The sequence below is a fragment of the Oryza brachyantha genome, chromosome 8 (genome assembly GCF_000231095.2).
Source record: "Oryza brachyantha chromosome 8, ObraRS2, whole genome shotgun sequence".
Classification (NCBI taxonomy): domain Eukaryota; kingdom Viridiplantae; phylum Streptophyta; class Magnoliopsida; order Poales; family Poaceae; genus Oryza; species Oryza brachyantha.
Window position 1 is genome coordinate 12,449,935 of NC_023170.2, and position 18,383 is coordinate 12,468,317.

An 18,383-nucleotide genomic window follows, 5' to 3' on the forward strand; every position below is an offset into this window, starting at 1 on the left:
CAAAACTCAAATTATAAATCTATAGCTCGTGCGCCAGGCTGGTGGGCCCGCTATTGTCAGCGAAACACACTTACATGTGGGCCCACCCCTCGCCTCGCGGCGCGCGAAACGGCCACCAGTCCGCGGGCCCGCGACGTGGCGCCGCAAACCTAACGCCCGCCGCCGGCGACAATTCTCCGCCGCTTCCCCCTTCATGTCCCCCAAGCCGCCATCGCCGCCACAGAGAATCGCGACGGTCGACCAAGCCGCGGGGATTTGCTGCACCTGATCTTACCAGTAATACCAGGTGATGCGGACCAGGAGGAGCCAGCGCGGGCGCGACGCCGACGCCGCCGAAACCCCGCCTCCCGGTTCGTCGTGCTCCGGCCGCGCGCCTCCGTCCCTCCTCCCCGTCCCGTTTCCCTGGATCCTCCTAGCTCCGTCATTCTCACCCAAACCATGTTCCTTGTGTAGGAGCGAGGAGTGGAGGAGGGGATGCCGCGTCGGGCGGCACGCGCCGCCGGAGAGCTTCGTCGTCGGCCGTGAAAGGGAAATCGCCCGCCAAGGTAAGGCTAGTGCGACCGTGTGCCGGGGGCAACTGAATCGCGGTTGTTGAAGGCTATTGCAAAATTTCACCAATGTAAAATGGATGTGTCCATTGGGCTGTTCATGGAAAGAAAAACCGTTCATGCCTTTGTTTCGGACTGTCGGCTCCAAATGTGACTTGTCATTATGCACGATTGGATTGTTGACATGTGTTCATATTGTATGACATGAAAGTCGCTAAACTAGTCAGTTTTGATTTAAAAGGTTGAGTTTTTTTTTTTTTAGTTTGAGTTTTGCATGCTAAGAAGTTTATTTTTTTAGATAAAGGTAGCTTTATTGATCTCACACGATTACATCAAGGTGATCCAATTTCCCTGAGAATGCTTTGCGACTCTGCATAACTAAGATGTGAGAACACTTGCAACTCTGCATAACTAAGATGCACACTTGTGTGTGTTTTGGCAGTATGAGATGCACGCATATTTCCCAAGCATATTTCTCAAGCGTATGTCCAAAGAAAGCTCAAGAATTACGGTATAATATCTTAATTTTGGTACAAAAATAAACAAACTATATATGGTGGATCCTACATAGGTTCAGGCTTAGGAATCTGTAGATTTAGTGATGTGGATAGATTTAAGCTACTAGGACTCACTTTCTACTGTCTCTTCAGGTGGAAATGGAATCAGCATTGGGGGACAAGGGTAAAAACGTTAAGGTCCACACAGAGGGTGATGATGATGCAGGGATGACGAGGTGCAGCTCTGAAAAGAACAGTTTAGATAAAGAAGATCCAGAGGCAATTAGAGGATGTGATGCAGCTGATATGGACTGGGAAGAAGGGCATATTCTTGCAGAAGAACACAAAGAGAGTTATGAACTTGGAGAGACATTCACTGTTGAATTCACTGATGTACCCTCTTCCACTGAAAAAAAGACTGTTCGGAGACTTACTGCTGAAGAAAAGGTAGCATTTCATGAAATAAATTTTCACTCAAGTCGTCTTACATTGATGAGCACATAAACATGTGCATTAAGCTTATAACCCGTTACTATAACTTTATACTGTGATAAATCATTTTTTTAATTTCAATCCGCCTTCTAAGAGTTGCCTGGTGTCAGTTTTTTCCCCAAGTTGTATGTAGCGTTCTGTAATCTAGCAAGCTATGAACCTTATCTTTAAGAGTCACTTCCTAGTCCTTTTCTTGTTTGCTTTAAATATCTTTGTTATCTTGGAATTGTGACCTGGTAGTTTTATTTTCTGATTCATCCAGGAGTTGGCTGAACTCGTGCACAGGGTCCATTTGCTTTGCCTACTGGCAAGGGGTAGGGTGATTGACAAGGCTTGCAATGATCCTCTTATTCAGGTGCATTACAGTGGTATTCATTTATGCCATATTTTAAATTTCCCATGTTCCAAAAGATTAGGTGGTATTATATATTTACGAATCATGATTTTTAAAACAGAGGTGCATTTCAAGAGTCATGTCAAATATTCTTTGATTCTTATCAGGCATCAATCCTCTCTGTTTTACCACAACATGTACTATGGAATTCTGTAGAAACTCCAATTCTGAAAGCTAATGAGTTGCGTAGTCTTGTGAGCTGGGTAAGTCCCCTTTGGCCCTTTGAATATTATTTTGATCGAATAAAAATGTGAAGTTTTATGAAATAGTAGTTTTTGCATGCAACCTTTTTGTTTGCATTTCTTTTGTAGTTTCATCGCACTTTCTGTGTAACTCCACACTCAGATGACAGGGGATCTTTTGAATCAAATTTGGCATTTGCTCTTCAAAATCATGTAGGCACCGCTGAAGAGGTATTTTATCTTCCCTGGAGACTACACTGTGAAACACATCTGCTGTCTTTATTTCAGCTAACTTATTTTTCCTATCCATGCTTCTCAGATTTGGATAATCTGAGAAGTGAACAAGAGTTATCATATCTAAATGCCCGACAATTTGTTTTCCATCTGATAATGGATACTTTAGCTGCTACTGAAAGTTGACACAATTTGTTATATGCCATTTGAAATTTTGGTATCCCTTCATTGCACCCCTAAATATTGTTCTGTTATTTCCATTGTTTTCTGCTCCTGTAGCAAACATTGCTGCCAACATTCAAAAAATATGTCAGTCAGGTTCCCCCGCCCCAAAATGCTGATCCCATCCTCATAAACCTGCCAACTTTTGGGCCCACATATAAAGTAATGAAACCTAAATACAAAGATGAGACTCCAAACACCTAACTTTTGGTGTGAGCATGTCAAGTTAGCGACATAGAGTATCCCTTCAGTAACAGTGCACACGAAAAGGGGGCGATTGTAAAAAGCCAAACGACATATTTGCAAACGAAAAATAATTTGTGAATAAAACTTTTATATTCATGTTCTTAACGATCTAAAAGACAAGACTGAAAAATAAACTACGATGAAAAGAACCCCAAAATCAACTCAAAATTTAAGGTTAAAAATTCAAAGGCTTATAAGCATAAGCAGAAGCGAAAGGAGGCTGCAAGGGCCTACTGACATGATTCTTGCACCATGCGCTATGCAGTAAAACTTCCAAAGGAAAGCAAGCGGCCCCAGGATTCTCACCTTGGAACAAGGGAGAATAGAGATGCATTAACAAGCCGATCGGTCCCCATTGACATAGAACACACGATGTGTTAATAAGCATACAGGGTAGAATGTGTCATTAGTAGTACTGAGTAGTTCTCAGTGGAACTCAATCATCCTTTGGCAATTCCAGTGAGAAAATTCTCTGATCACCAAATTGCTTTAGGGTAAACAAATATGGGTATGGGAGAACATCTTGACACTGCAGAACTTGTGCTAGGACCATGGGGAAGATAATGGGGAGAGGTTCTTTGATGTTACAATGGAAGGACCATGTGTACCTTGACTCCTTTTTGGCTAGGAGAATGATATAAAGAGGAAGGGGAGAAGATGAAAACGAATGGCAGATATGTCTTTTTGTGAACCACTTAACAGTGAAATTATATGGGACTGATGGTGTGGCAAATAAGGGAACAAAACTGTGGAGTGACAATGAAGGGAGAAATTTTTCAATGGCATACAAGGTATAATGTCAACTTTCAGTCTTTCAATGACAAATAAAGAATTTCCTTTCTTTAAAGCAACTCATTATTTCTGTTTATGAAGCTGCCAAATAAATGGTTTGCATGCAGGTTTGTGCACTTTCAGTGGCACTGTTTAGGGCTCTCAACTTAACAGCTAGGTATGGATTTCACATCGTGATTAGCTTTATGATTGATTCTAGCCTTTCCTGAACTGTTTGCATAAAAAATAATACATTGCATTGCAGTCCATTCTTGTCGAATGATGTTTGCTTTTGCTCCAAACAGGTATATAATGATAGTAAACACTTGTTGTGATATGCATGTTTAATTCTGTGGTGAAAACTGGATTTTCTGATTTCTTCCGGAGGATAGATTTCTTCTTTTCCTTTACTCCAGGAAAAATGGATTTATGTCCAATCTTAAAAGAGTGATTCAGTAGAACAGTTCCAACTGAGTTTGAATAAATTATAGTTTGATAAAATCCTTGGGTGTGAGTTAGAATAGTTGATGTCCAATTATAGTTTGATAAAATCCTCCACAAGTTGGTTTTATTTTTTTTTCCTTCTTTCTTATCAAACTTCCCATAAATATCAAGCAAATATCAATTGTAAGACCATCTATTGTATTTAGTAAACACGCATACATGGTTCATTATGTTATCCTGTGATCTTGTTTGATAACTTCCGAACGATTCCTAAGTATAGCTTCACTTCTAGGTTTGTTACAAATATGGATGTTGCTGGTCTCAAGCCTGATACTAAATCAATGGAGACATCAAATCAGGATGCACCTAGGCTTTGTACAAAGGCACTGCCATCTAGTTCCTTTGTTGCAGGTCATAATGAGCATAATAATCTTTCTCCTGTCGTATCACAATCACAAGATAATACTGAAGATAGCATCGATACAACTCCAAAGAAACACAAAGTGCAAGGCTGCAAGAAAAGTTTATCCAAAAAATTGTCAAAGTGCAAGGCAGATCATGGAATTAGCTGTGCATCACAATCAAAAGATAGCTCATCCAGCAGCCAATATCCTTCCACCAGTAATGCTGAAGTACCAAAACGAAAAGGGGACTGGGAATTTGAGTTGCAGCTGGAAATGGCTCTTTTAGCCTCTGCAGCTGAAGTTCAAGACAATGAGCTAGCTACTCACTTAAATCTATCAACTGATAGCATACTAAATTCTACTCCACCATTCAAGAAGTTAAACAAAAGTGCAGAAGCCCCATGCAACTCAAGCACTGTTTGGTCAAGGAGTGGAGCGCCATTGTTTTGGGCTGAGGTATTTTGTGGTGGTCAGGCATCTTCAGGAAAATGGGTCCATGTTGATGTTGTAAATGATATTATTGATGGTGAACAAAAGATAGAAGCTGCTTCTGCTGTTTGCAGGAAGCCTTTGAGATACGTTGTTGCCTTTGCTGGAAATGGTGCTAAAGATGTGACCAGAAGGTTTGCCTCTTTAATAATTCCTAATTTAGTAGCTGTGTAAAATCATGAGGATGCATTCTTTGCTTTTGGAAATTGTTAAGAGAACTGGTTTGAGGATTGTGTTCTACTTTTTCCTAGGTATTGCTTGCAATGGCACAGAATTGTTCAGGGGAGAGTGAATCCTGAGTGGTGGAAAAATGTTTTGGCACCCCTAGAACGGCTTGAATTGGCAGCAACAAACGACACTGAAGACATGGAACTTCAGACCCGGGCCTTAACAGAGCCTCTTCCTACCAGTCAACAGGCAAGGCACTTACTGAGTTTATGATATTGATTAACAGAGCCTTTTGCTTCTTTCAAGGTTGAATGTTGGTTTTTCTAACTATTTATGTAACCACTTAGGCTTACAAAGACCATCACTTATATGCCCTTGAGAAATGGCTTCACAAGAACCAAGTTCTTCACCCCAAAGGTCCAGTGCTTGGCTTCTGTAAAGGGCATCCTGTTTACCCTAGATCTTGCGTTCAGACACTGCAATCAAGACATGGATGGTTGCGGGAGGGTCTGCAAGTCAGAGAAAACGAGTTGCCTGCAAAGGTTCATAACAGAATCACAGAACTAGCAATTTATTCTCTGTATTTATGTTCAAGTAATCATTTTTCTGTCCGCAGATTGTGACGCGGCCAAAGAGGACTTTCAATTCTCAGTCACTTCAATCTAATAGTAATGAAGATGAGCTTAAGCCAACCTTGGAACTATATGGTAAATGGCAGCTGGAACCTCTGCAACTTCCGCATGCAGTAAATGGTATTGTGCCGAAAGTACGTCTCCTTTATCACGACTATTGATTTTCATTAGGTGATGCTCGGTGCTTATTTTTGTGATGTGCCATTCTAATTAAATGCTAAAATGTATCCAAGAATGACCGCGGTCAAGTTGATGTATGGTCAGAGAAGTGCCTTCCTCCTGGCACTGTACACCTGAGGTTACCAAGACTATTCCAGGTTGCAAAGAGACTTGGAATCGATTATGCTCCAGCAATGGTTGGATTTGATTATCGAAGCGGCCGGTGCCATCCTGTTTTTGATGGAATTGTTGTCTGTTCTGAATTCAAAAATATTATCTTAGAGGTATGCTGAATTGTTGAGACTGGGTGCTTGATTTATTTTTCAAAATTCTGAACCCAGTCATCCTTCTGTCTACAAGATTAGCCAAATCTTTTATGCAATATATTTCTGATGTTTAATTAGGTAAAATTATTAAACAATCTTTAAGTATCAGATGTCAGCCTAAACATGTTAACCTTCAAATATGGAATGTTGTAGCAATCTTTGCTCAAAGGTACATGTCTGAAAGGTATTTGCATAAGTATGTTTCATGGAAGTGCATAGCTCATTGTTAGGCATGTCTCATTATAATGCATGAACTCCGGGTGAAGGTAAGTAGTGTAATGGTCAAGGGTAGAATTGTTATTCATGTATATGCTAGAGGTAGTTATTATAATCTTGTCTAGGTTTCCCTAGGCTTTTGGGTAACATGCCAATTGAGCTCCTATTTTTCTCTCACAGGATTAATTGCTCAATTACACTGCTAGGATCAAGCAAGTTCTAAAATAACATCGATGTATCACTGGCATGTAGGCCTAGGCCCCACATGGCATCCTCAATGTTGATATTCTTTTTCCCCAATTTGCACATATTTTTAGTGTTATTGATCAAATTTTCTGTTACTCTTATACCGAAATCAAAACTAAGATGCAAAGCTAATTGCCCTTGTTTCATCCTGGTGTTATACAAAGGTATCTCTATAGTTTGGTATAATTGACTACTATGCCTGCTGCTAGGCATATGCAGAAGAAGAGGAACAGAGACAAGCTGAGGAGAGGAAACAGCAGGAAGCTCAGGCTCTTATTAGGTGGTACCAGCTGCTCTGTTCTGTCGTAACCAGACAGCGGTTGAAGGACTCTTACAAAGCGCCTTCATCAGATCACGGTCCTTCTGGACCATCGAAAGATTCTAGCCAGCAGAAAAGCACCAACGACACTCGAAGCTCGGAAACCAAAACTCGTGCAAGCAGACTGCAGGAGGACCGACTGCTAGATTCTCCTTTTCTTGCCCATGAACATGAACATGAGTTTCCAGAGGAAGATCAAAGCTTTGACGAAGAGACATTTGTGAGGACAAAACGCTGCCCATGTGGATTTTCAATCCAAGTCGAGGAATTGTAGCAATATGATATCAGAAATACATTAGCTCAGGCGTAGCCTGTTTTTGGTCCCAGGTGGATTCTCAAAACTATGGTAGTTGTGATGCTTCTGACTAGTGCAGGTTTTGATGCATTTTTGTGCAGATGCATGGGTAAGCCCAAAGTTCAGCTTTTGTCCTGAACTGATGTGTTGAAACTGATTGTAACAAATGCACTGGGTACACTGTTAACGGTATGTTATAAGTTTCAACATAGTGCCATCAAGCTAAGATTTTATCACTCTAATGTTGAGATTGTGGGTTATTCCTTCCATCTCTTCACTACGAAACTTGATTAAATTTTGGGAAATTAGTTTCTTTCACCCTATTTGGCTATTTTAAAGGATAACTCTTAATTGGACCATGTTTTATCATCTTTCCTTACTAGACACTGTTTTTTCAAAAAAAAAAATGCAGCGGTCGTCCAACCCTATTGTGTGAAGCCAAGCTAACGGTGTTAAAATCGTGGAAAAAAGTATTTGTGCCCTTGCTTATTTTACTTTTGTCACAGATTTTAGTTTTTGACCATTATAATTGAACCTTAACAAATTTATCACTATTTTGCACATAAGCAAAAAACTTTGAGAAATTATGATCAAATAACAAAACTTTTGAGAAAGCACGGTTAACTTTTGAGAAAGCACGGTTTAATCTAAAAGCAGGGTGAACATAAACAAAGTTGATGTTGGGATCAAATTGGTGTTTAGACTTCAAAACAGGGTCAAAAGCACAATTATTCCATTAAATTTACATTACCAACTTTATTGCATTCACATGTTGAGAAAGAATCCAAATGCTCAGGAAATTAGAGAATAATAAAATGAACAATTTAGCACCAACGGTACAAGCTTATGACAGTGCGGAATCGGCAGCCAAGAACAGGTATGAAATGGAAAAATAACAAATTTTTTCGATGTCTCCTTACTGAAAGAAGTCGAGGCGAACCGTGGACGCCGGCCGGCTCGCCGCCGGTCACGCCGACGCGCTCCGGCTGCCGTCCGTGCTGCTGAAGTCGGCCTTACGGCACGTGTCCTCGACGATGCGCTCGATCCTGGCCTCCACCTCGGCCATCGCCGGCCGCCGGTCGGGGTGGTGCTCGGTGCACTCCATGCCCAGCTGCAGCAGCCGCATCATCTCCCCCTCGACGTGCGGCTCGCTGGCGATGGCGGCGTCGAACACCTCCGACGTCCACTCCTCCTGCACCACCGACCGCATCCACCGCGGCAGGTCCACGCCTTCGCCGGCGCCGGCGCCGTCGGGCAGCGCGTCGAGCGGCGGCCGCCCGCTGAGCAGCTCGAGCAGCAGCACGCCGAAGCTGTACACGTCGGCGCTCTTCGACAAGCCGCGCGCGTCGACCACCTCCGGCGCGCGGTACCCCGCGCCACGCTTCGGCTGCGGCGCCGCCGCCGCGCCGCCGACGAGCTGGGCTAGCCCGTAGTCGGTCACGTAGGCGCCGTCCCGCGCCGCCGTGACCACAACGTTGGACGACTTGATGTCGCCGTGCGACGACCTGGCCCCTCCGCCGTGGATGAACGCCACGCCGCGCGCCACCGCCAGCGCGATACGCGCCCGCGCCGCGAAGTCCAGCCTCGCGCCGCCACCTGGACCAACAGAACGACGTCAACACCGGCATCCATGGAGAAGACGACATGGCTGATGAGTGCATGATGCGAAGAGAAATGAGAAGGAGAGGTGATAGTATGATGTGGGCGAACCGTGGAGGAGGGAGGCGAGGCTGCCGGTGCCGACGAAGTCGTAGACGAGGAGCTTCTCCTCCCCGCTGTAGAAGTAGGCAATGAGGCGGGGCAGGTTGTCGTGACGGAGCGCGCCGAGGGCGGCGACCCGGTCGCGGAACTCGCGCTCGGAGAGGTGCACCTCGCGGAGCCGCTTGACGGCGAGCGTGGGCTCGCCGCCGTCGAGCGTGGCGCGGTACGTCGTGCCCGTGCCGCCCTTGCCGATCACCTCGGCGGACGCACGCAGCAGCGTGTCCAGGTCGTACGGCCGCTCCGGCGCGCTGCCCAGGAACACCAGCTTGTTGCCTTCGCCTGTCATCATCGCCGCCGCCGCCGCCGTCGGCGTGTGCGACCGCTTAACGGCGGCATCCCGGTCCGTCCTCGCCACGGTCACTGTGATCGGCTCTGTGCCCTCGTGCACGTCCGGGGCAGCCGCCTCGGTGGTGCTGCTCCTAGCCGCCGTTGCTCGGCGCCGGAAGCACATCAAGAACCCCACGGTGAGCACGACGATGAGCACGGCGACGGCCGCGAGGATGATCCCGACAATGGCTCCACGGGAGAGCTTTCCGCCCTTGCTTGACGACGGTGGAGGAGATGGCGGCGGCGCGGGGTTGGCGCACGGGGCGAGCGGACCGCCGCAGAGAGCCGTTCCGAGGAAGGCGCTCGCCGGCATCCCGGCTAGCGACGCCGGCACGGCGCCACCGAGCTGGTCATTGTACGACACGTTGAGCTGCTTGAGACTCGGCAGCGTCAGGTTGGCGGGAAGCGTCCCATTGAAGTCGTTGCGATCGAGGTTCAGCGTGATCATGTTCGCGAGCCTGCTGAACTCCGGCGACACGCCGCCGGCGAGACGGTTCCGGGAGAGGTCAACCTTTTCGAGCAGCGCCAGCGAGAACAACCCCTCCGGCAATTCGCCGGTGAGTCGGTTCCCAGATAGGTTCAGCGACCGGAGCTGGACGCAGCCGCCGATGTCCACCGGGATCCCGCCGGATATCGCGTTCTGCCGGAGCGAAAGCGTCTGCAGCGCAGTGAGGTTGCCGACCGTGCCCACGGGTATCTCTCGGCTCAAACTCTTCCCAGGCAGGCGGAGCTCGGTGACGCGGTCGCCGGCGGGCGAGCATCCGACGCCGCGCCACGCGCCGCCGCACGGCGTGGGCGCGGAGGGGTCCCACGGTAGGTGCCGCCCCACCGCGTCCCGCAGCGCCAGCAGCGCCGCGCGGTCGCTCGCAAGGTCCGCCGCCTCCGCCGCCGCCGCGGCGATCAGCACCACCACCACCAGATGCAGAAGGCAACGCGCGGACGCCATGGCGCGGCGGCAGGGCGGGAGGCGGAGGATGGTGTGGCGGGTAAGGGTTTTATGGCGCGACCAGGCGGGGGCGGGCGGAGGTCAGGTCAGACGGTGACGCGCGAGAGCCTTGGTTTCTCCATTTGGAAGAGGCGGCAAAGGCAGCGATGGCGGACTGGCGGAAAGTACTACTGCGTGCGAGTTGTCCAGCTCGATCGATCGCCATACACAGCTAGAGCTCAGCATCGGGATCGACGACGACGACGACGTCGCGGGTGAGGTCTGGACGGCAGCGCGCGGCGGGGATAGAGAAGAAGCCGTCAATGCCGCCGGCCGGCCCAACTAGACGTTGAACTTGGGCCGGGCTGTATAGCCCAAGTCATCGTGGCCGTGGTGGTGGGCCGTCGTCGTCGTCTACCTCCGCGCGACGGCTGCGCAGGCGGAGCGGAGCACCTTCTCGCCGTCGCCGCAGCTCTTGCCTGTCCCTCGCCCTCGACCTCCGGTACCACACCATCGCCGCCGACGCCTACTACGTACGTCCTCCGCCAACCGGTCTTCCACGGCCACCACCAGCTCCTCGGTGGGGCCGCCGCCGCCTTCCGCCTTCCGCCGGGAGGACACTGAGGGGGCCTTCTCCATCCGCATCAAGGACGCAGATCCAGGCATTGGCGTCGGCGTTATCTTCGGAAAAAAGAATTCTTGTTATCTTAGGATAACGACGGAGATCCCTGCCAAACTAAAAATGTGAGAATAAGTTATTCCGTGCCGGGCCGTGGTAGCTAGCGAGGCGCTAGCCCAACCCCCGTACGGCCGTGCTTTCTTTCGTGCCAAGCTATCGTACTAGGGTTCGGTCCATGAAACCATTGTCCTAAATATATGGTTTATACCTAACATACCACTTTCGAATTAGTCCATTACTCTCATCATTCTAAAATATAAAATAAAACTTTTTCTATCTTGTGATATAAATTATGCTTGCAAATATGTATTAACTAACAATATCTATCCTCTGAATTTAATTTATTTATATTTTTTACCATTAAAACACCCAATCGCATTGCATATATTCACCAAGATAATGTAAATAAAAGGTGTTTATAAGTATTTGTTGGTCTTTTATGTTAGTGGTATTTATGTCTTATATGTTGGAGTAGATTGAGTAATTAAGAAATGCGGGGCAAGATTTAGCTATTGAGAAAGTCCATTTTGCATACCTCAACTATGATCTACTAGTCAGATTAGAAGAAGAAGAAGATAACAACTTTGACAAGAGGGATGATATGTCTGAAAGCCTACCTAGAATTGATAGCAGAAGTGGAAGTTAGGGAGCCGAGGAGGTTGATGATGGTATGTCAAAGGCTGAGAAGACAAAGACGGGAGGGAAAAAATGTTGGAATTACATTATCTCTCAAGTGCAAGATAACAAGAGGCAAAAGAGCTAGCTGTTGGAAATATTTCAAGGTTGTCAATGTCCCATCCAAGAAGGAGAGAGGTGTCATGGAGAGAAAGTGTAAGTTCTGCCATAGAAGTTATGTGTACTGTCCAGGTGGTGCTATTACAACTCTAAAATGACACCTAGACAAGTGGTGCTATTACAACTCTAAAACGACACCTAGACAAGTGTACACAATATCAGAACAAGTTAGCAAAGGCTAAAGCACAAGGTATATTGAACTTTGATTGAGATGATGCAATTTTCTTATTGTTAATCCTACTTAATATGATCATGATCACACTAGAGAATTGATTGTCAAGATGATAATTGTTCATGAGTATTCATTTAGGATGGTAGAGCATAAATGGTTTAATATCTTGATGAAATGGACGAATGGCAACTATGAAAGGATTGGTAGGAAGTTATAAAAAATGAATGCATCAAAGTTTATGAATATGAAAAAAAAACAGCTCAGGAAGAGTTTGAAAGAGGCAAAATTAATAAGTTTAACCACTGTATGGACCTGTAATCAAAACCTTCAATACATGTGTTCGGTGGCACACTATATAGATGAGAATTGGGTTTTGCAATGTCGTGTCTCGAACTTTATTGAAGTCGATCCTCCTCAGACTGGTATTATCATAGCTCAGGTTGTTTTCTACTGTATGGTAGAATGGAAAATAGAAGATAAGGTCACAACAATAAACTCTTGATAATGCTACAAATAATGATACTGTTGTTACAAATTTGAAGGCAAAGCTTTTTGCAAGAAGGAATTCAATATTTGATTGGTTACTTTCATATTCGTTGTGCTACTCACATAGTCAATTTGGTTGTTAATGATGGCCTCCAACCAATAGATAACTTGATAACTTGCCTAAGGAACACCGTGAAATACTTTAAGAGGTCTCCATCCCGCATGTATAAGTTTGTAGAAGTGTACAACAATTATTTTATCAAAGTGGGAAGGGGACTATCTTTGGGTGTAAAAACAAGATGGAATTCAACTTATAAAATGCTAGATACATGCATTGACTATAAGGATGCATTTGCTCATTATAAATAAGTAGACACCAATTATGTTTGGAAACCTTTAGATTTAGAGAGGATATTGTTTGAAAAAAATTAGGCCAATAATGTGAACAGTGGCAGAGGCCACTAATGCATTTTCTGGGCCAATTTATCCAACTGTCAATTGTTTCTATCCTTACATAGTGAAAGTTAAGAGAGAATTGATTGGGGCACAACAATTTAGAGATACATATTTGATGACTATGGCTACTGCTATGTTGAACAAATTTAGTAAATATTGGGAGGACAAGAATAATGTTATGGTTATTGCTACAATTCTTTACCCTAGATTCAAGATGAGGCACATTAAATAAGTGTTTTGTATAGATTTCTGACCCAACTAGGTGTGAAATTGAGATAAATGAAATCACTAAAGAGTTGAAAAAGCTCTATAAAGTATGAGGTGCTGAATCGGCAAAATCCTAACGACATGGGCAACAAGCAATCAACCTCATCTTCACTTGACACAACTAGCACAATGGCTTCTATTGCAAGTGGTTTTCAATCATTTTTTGCAATCTAGTGTTATAGAAAGTTCAAAATCTCAGCTGCTAATTTATTTAGATGAACCAAATGAGGCCATAGATAACAAGCATTTCAACTTACTAAGATATTGGAACATGAATTGCCATAGATTTCCTATTGTGTATAGATTGGCAAAGAGGTTCTTGGCTATTCCAGTGAGCAGCGTTTCATCAGAGTGCACACTCAGTAATGCAGGTCGAGTTATTGATAACTATAGAAGTTCCTTAAAGCCATCCGCAGTTCATGCATTAGTGTGTACATCTAGTTGGATAAGGGGCTCTCAAAATGACAATAGTCAGCCTCTTGTTGGCGTATGGATTCATATATAATTATACAAGTATATAACTTGCAGTTCAACTTTGTTTATCTTGTAGCATGCTAATATTTTTTCTATATGTAGGTTGGAGATGATGATGATGATGATGTCGAGTCTATTGAATTCCCAAATTGTGTGGTGGCTAGCGGTTAGTAGCTAATGAGGTACAGAGGTGCATATGCCCACCTTGCACATTCTTTTTTTTTCCTGTTTCTTATCATCTTGTTAACATAGTGTTCTTTGTTGTATCGTTATTGTTCAACAAGGAAGTTCAAGTATTGAGCCATTGAGGTGTGAAGTGGTTGCCAACTTGCTATGGAGAAGTGTGAACTAACCATGTCTTTTATGTGTGTTTGCATGGAAATATTGGAAGATGGAACTTGATAACTTGAACCATGTGTAATTCTACTATTAACTTATATGTACTAGCGTGCACTTGGACAATGCACCTAAATTTTAATCATTCGCATGTGTTGTTATGCTGTTCTTGTATGCCAGACTACTAGTACGAGTCTCTATTTTATTGTTTTTTATAATATTGATGGATAAAAATGTGTTGTTATTTTGTATGTGCTATGATGGTTCACGGTTGTATTGTAATGTGTTGTATGCACCAGCAGCCACAACCCACAGACACAACTACGCCACAGCCACAAAATGACAAGAATACCAACCGCCTCAAGCATAGCTCATAAGCCAAACGAGTTGGCTCAAGCTTTTAATGAGCCGAGTCAAGCTGATGTTTTAGCTCGTTGCTTATAACGAGCCAGCTCGTTATCCTACCAAGCTATAACAAGTCGATCCGAGCCGAGTCGAGCCAGCTCATTACCTAAGTCTACCTTTCACCAATCTCAAGGATACATGGATAGAGGAATGGAGGAGGTCATTGACACATGGGACCCAATGTTTTTTAATTTTATTTTTATTTTTACTTGCTATGATGTCACCTAGATGCTACATTAGATGAAAATCAGGTTAACATGTCACATAGGCTCCACCTAGCATGAAACCAGCCTCTAACATGCAGATGAGACAAAATAAACCAGTTTCAAGAGGTGAGGGAGGCAATATACCTGATTTTACGGTTGAAGCATGTAAACTAAACTACACCCACACTTGGAATTTTTACTTTAGCTAGTGCCCAAACAGTCCAATAGTTCCAAACATTTTAGGCCCATAATAATTTGTTCTGGCGATGTTTGTTTTACTATTTATAAATTCGAGCTTTCCCATTTTATTAATACTACCTCCATCCCATAAAAACTTCATTTTTTGATTTCTTTGTCCAACGTTTGACCATCTGTCTTATTTGAAAAAATTATAAAAAAAACTTTAAAAAATCACGCGTAAAGTATTATTCATGTTTTATAATCTAATAATAATAAAAATATTAATCACAAAAAATTCAAATAAGACGAAGAGTTAAAGATTGTATCCAAAAAATGAGAAATAAACTTATTATGGGACAGAGGGAATAGAAGAAAAGGGGGATTTTGTTAGACCATCCCGCTCCTAAGTTCTAAGGTATGTTTTATATACATCCTTAATCAATAGTTAGGCTAAATATTTGTCTTTTCCTCCGGTGACAATTAGTCATAACTTGCAATGGTTAAACTATTACATGACTATAATATATTATGTGGAGCTCCCACTTTTACATGCTTTATGCTAGTCATTTGTATTTTTAAATAATCTTTTAATAAAACTACTCATGAACATAATCCACTCGTATGTGTGTGTGTTATTTCTTACTATTGCCGCTGGATTATCACTAAGAAGCTTTCAAGGGTCATAAACAATATGAATTTTCGCAAAAACTATCACTATCATCAATTTTTAGTCTTCATCTATCAGATGTTTCATCAATTTTAGGTTCTATCAATTTTATAAAAAACATTTCTTATATATTTTTAAAACAAGTTATCAACTTTCTAATACCTAGTTTATTCATTTGTATCATTAAACAATCGTTATAAACTTAGTTTAATCCATCATCTACCAACACATTAGAACACATGTATATTTTGGATCGTTGATAACCTATAAAATAGAATAACATGTTATTTTGTAGTGTATACATAATTAATTTGTAAAAATGACCATAAACACAACACTACCTCATTCTTTTTACTTGATGCTTTTGATAAGAAAACAATATCCAATGTCTTTGTATATGACACGTTGAAACTCGAGTTTTAGCGTCAACAATGGTACAAGTAATTGAGCCTATTGGGCCAAATCTGCCTGGGGTATTGCATTTCGGGTCCCCGAGGGGAACTTTTTGGTCCGTCCCTGGCCCCAAGGGAGAAAATGCCATCCATACTCAAACTTCCACTCTAGCGTGAGCTATCTCATGTATAGCTCATAATTGTTTGATTAACTTGGTCAGTTGTAAAATTACTCACAAATAGGTTAACAATAATACCCAGGTGGTTTTAGGGGTCATGGATAGTTGAGTGACAGTTTCACGCAACTACATCTATAAATTAGAGGTTAGTGGGTTTTTTAGGTGGAGTGGGGTTGCGAAGCAGCAAAAATCCATCTCAGCTTATGTAGTTCATTTTAGGCCGTGATCTTTTGAAGGGTGATAAGTTAACTTACTCCGACGAGAAAAATATAGTAATAAATTAGTACATGATTAGCTAATTATTTATAAAATATAAAATATATTAATATGAATTTTTAAAACAATTTTCCTATAATTTTTTTTGCAAAATATACACCGTGTAGCAGTTCGAGAAGTGTACGCGCGAAAAACGAGAGAGTTAAGTTAACTTACCGTGCCAGCCGAACGCGGCCTTAGGCCAGTCTCAGTGAAAGTTTCATAGGCAATAAATAAGGTAACACGTAGACATTTTTGATGATATAATAATGTATTAATGAAGAGAGTGATGGAATGAGTTTTATGGAGATAAAACCTTATATGTACAGTTATCTAGACAACTTGTGTCTTGTCTCCTAGGTTCAACGAAATTTATGCACCAATCTTTGTATAGAAATGATCCTCTTTTTGGTCTCATTTGCAAGGCAAAGAAAATAATAATAACTACACGCAAAAATCTGACACGCTGTTATCCTATCGCTACGCTCCCCTGCTCTCGATCCCCATCGGACGGCCAGGAGGCAGCCCCCACCCCCACGCGCTCCCCGCCACGTCACCGATCCTCGCCATCCGACGGCCAGGACAGAGCCCCGATCCCCCCGCGCCCTCCCCGCCACGTCACCGATCCGCGTACTCGCGCCTCATTGGCCGCCGCCTCCTATATACTCCCCCTCCCCAATCCACCACCCACTCCACCGCTCGCCTCGCCGTCGCCGCCGCCGCCGCATTCGCCGCCTCCAGCCTTCTGCGCCTCGACGCCCCGGCGGATCCCGTCAGACAGAAACCCTAGCTGATTCGATGGCCGGGAGAGGGAAGGCCATCGGCTCGGCCGCCGCCAAGAAGGCCACGTCGCGGAGCTCCAAGGCCGGGCTGCAGTTCCCCGTCGGCAGGATCGCCCGGTTCCTCAAGGCCGGCAAGTACGCCGAGAGGGTCGGCGCCGGCGCCCCCGTCTACCTCGCCGCCGTCCTCGAGTACCTCGCCGCCGAGGTGCGTACCGTGTTTGGGGGAGAGAATTGCGGTTCGATTTCGTCGAGGGATTTGGACTCATCGTTCGATCTTCTGTGTGTGATTAGGTTCTGGAGCTCGCCGGGAACGCGGCGAGGGACAACAAGAAGACCCGCATCGTGCCGCGGCACATCCAGCTCGCCGTCCGCAACGACGAGGAGCTCTCCCGCCTGCTCGGCGCCGTCACCATCGCCAATGGCGGCGTCATGCCCAACATCCACAACCTGCTCCTCCCCAAGAAGGCCGGCGGCAGCGCCAAGGCCGCGGCCGGCGACGAGGACTAGACAGACAGACACATCCCGACTCTTCCGGCGCCGGCGCCGGCGGAGGATTAGACTAGGCTGCTTAACCGTGGGGAAAAAAAATCAGTCTCATTAGCTGCTCTGTTTGTGTGTTCGTAGAATCGTAGTGGACAGATGGATCAGTTGCTCTGTATTTTATTGAAGTACTTTATATAAAAGCATCACATTTTCGATGAATTTTGTTGGAATCTCTCGTATTATTCATCAAATCATGAGCTTTTCATCTCTGAATCGTCGGCAATGTTCTTGGCCGTATTGCTCGTGAGCTGCCTGAAAATCCAGCATAATTCGTGTGGTTTATGGTTGGAAAATTTTTTGTAGGCTCGTTCGGTTGCCACGAATTGTCAGTGATGTGTGATTTAGGCTGAGTTCGTTCAAGCAGCATAAGGTAAGCCGCTGCTGCTGGATCGGTTTCAAGAGTTGAGGAATTCATGTTTGGATTTTTTTGGGGATGGCTTTGCGCGGGAGGCGAAATTCGTGTGATTTCAAACGGCGTGATGGCGGGAAGGCGAAAAATCTCCGTGGAGAAAGAAACGGCGGGAGAGAGGAAAGGGGGGAAAATTTTTGAAAACGAATTTAAAAGCAGCTGCATGATGCAGATATATGGTCCACATGGATATGAATCCGGCGTCAGGGCATTTGGCCTATTGTATTGCCTCATCGCAGCCTAACGAACGAACAAACAGCATGGCTAAATATATGATATACATATGTAAGTGTACAAATGTATCACTTAACTTGATTTCGAATATAACTATGATATAATTTTTTTTGTATAAAATCACACCAGAAGCTCAATAAAAGGCCAGTGCTCTCAGAACGGCCAGTAC

The 18,383-nt window shown here is 44.4% G+C and overlaps 3 protein-coding genes and 1 long non-coding RNA gene across 7 annotated transcripts; 3 read left to right on the forward strand and 1 right to left on the reverse strand.

Annotated features, from left to right (window-relative positions):
- Positions 1-116: 116 nt before the first annotated feature.
- Positions 117-7,541, forward strand: LOC102701100 (DNA repair protein RAD4). Of its 2 annotated transcripts, XM_006660082.3 has the most exons (13): positions 117-350; positions 454-545; positions 1,199-1,492; positions 1,800-1,892; positions 2,039-2,134; positions 2,243-2,344; positions 3,715-3,764; positions 4,323-5,057; positions 5,175-5,340; positions 5,439-5,633; positions 5,708-5,857; positions 5,957-6,166; positions 6,880-7,541. In XM_006660082.3, exons 1-13 carry the CDS (start codon positions 290-292, stop codon positions 7,261-7,263), a joined length of 2,628 nt encoding a protein of 875 aa, XP_006660145.1. In that variant the 5' UTR covers positions 117-289; the 3' UTR covers positions 7,264-7,541. The 2 variants fall into 2 exon arrangements, with proteins under 2 accessions (XP_006660145.1, XP_015696104.1); XM_015840618.2 differs by lacking the exons at positions 117-350; positions 454-545 and having other exon boundaries at positions 1,402-1,492; positions 1,993-2,134.
- Positions 7,542-7,977: 436 nt separating this feature from the next.
- LOC121055206 (probable inactive receptor kinase RLK902) lies at positions 7,978-10,318 on the reverse strand. The gene is made up of 2 exons (XM_040527164.1): positions 8,995-10,318; positions 7,978-8,880 (listed from the first exon to the last, which is right to left on the reverse strand). Exons 1-2 carry the CDS (start codon positions 10,316-10,318, stop codon positions 8,252-8,254), a joined length of 1,953 nt encoding a protein of 650 aa, XP_040383098.1. The 3' UTR covers positions 7,978-8,251.
- A 540-nt stretch (positions 10,319-10,858) lies between these two features.
- Positions 10,859-14,179, forward strand: LOC107304813. 3 transcript variants are annotated; one of them, XR_001550862.2, is made up of 3 exons: positions 10,859-11,041; positions 13,729-13,808; positions 13,911-14,179. It is a non-coding gene; the product is annotated as an uncharacterized LOC107304813 (long non-coding RNA). The 3 variants fall into 3 exon arrangements; XR_001550861.2 differs by lacking the exon at positions 10,859-11,041 and adding an exon at positions 11,684-11,807; XR_001550863.2 differs by lacking the exon at positions 10,859-11,041 and adding an exon at positions 11,684-11,807 and having other exon boundaries at positions 13,915-14,179.
- A 2,771-nt stretch (positions 14,180-16,950) lies between these two features.
- LOC102710322 (probable histone H2A.3) lies at positions 16,951-17,727 on the forward strand. Its single transcript, XM_006659352.3, has 2 exons — positions 16,951-17,233; positions 17,320-17,727. Exons 1-2 carry the CDS (start codon positions 17,045-17,047, stop codon positions 17,533-17,535), a joined length of 405 nt encoding a protein of 134 aa, XP_006659415.2. The 5' UTR covers positions 16,951-17,044; the 3' UTR covers positions 17,536-17,727.
- The last annotated feature ends 656 nt before the right edge of the window (positions 17,728-18,383 follow it).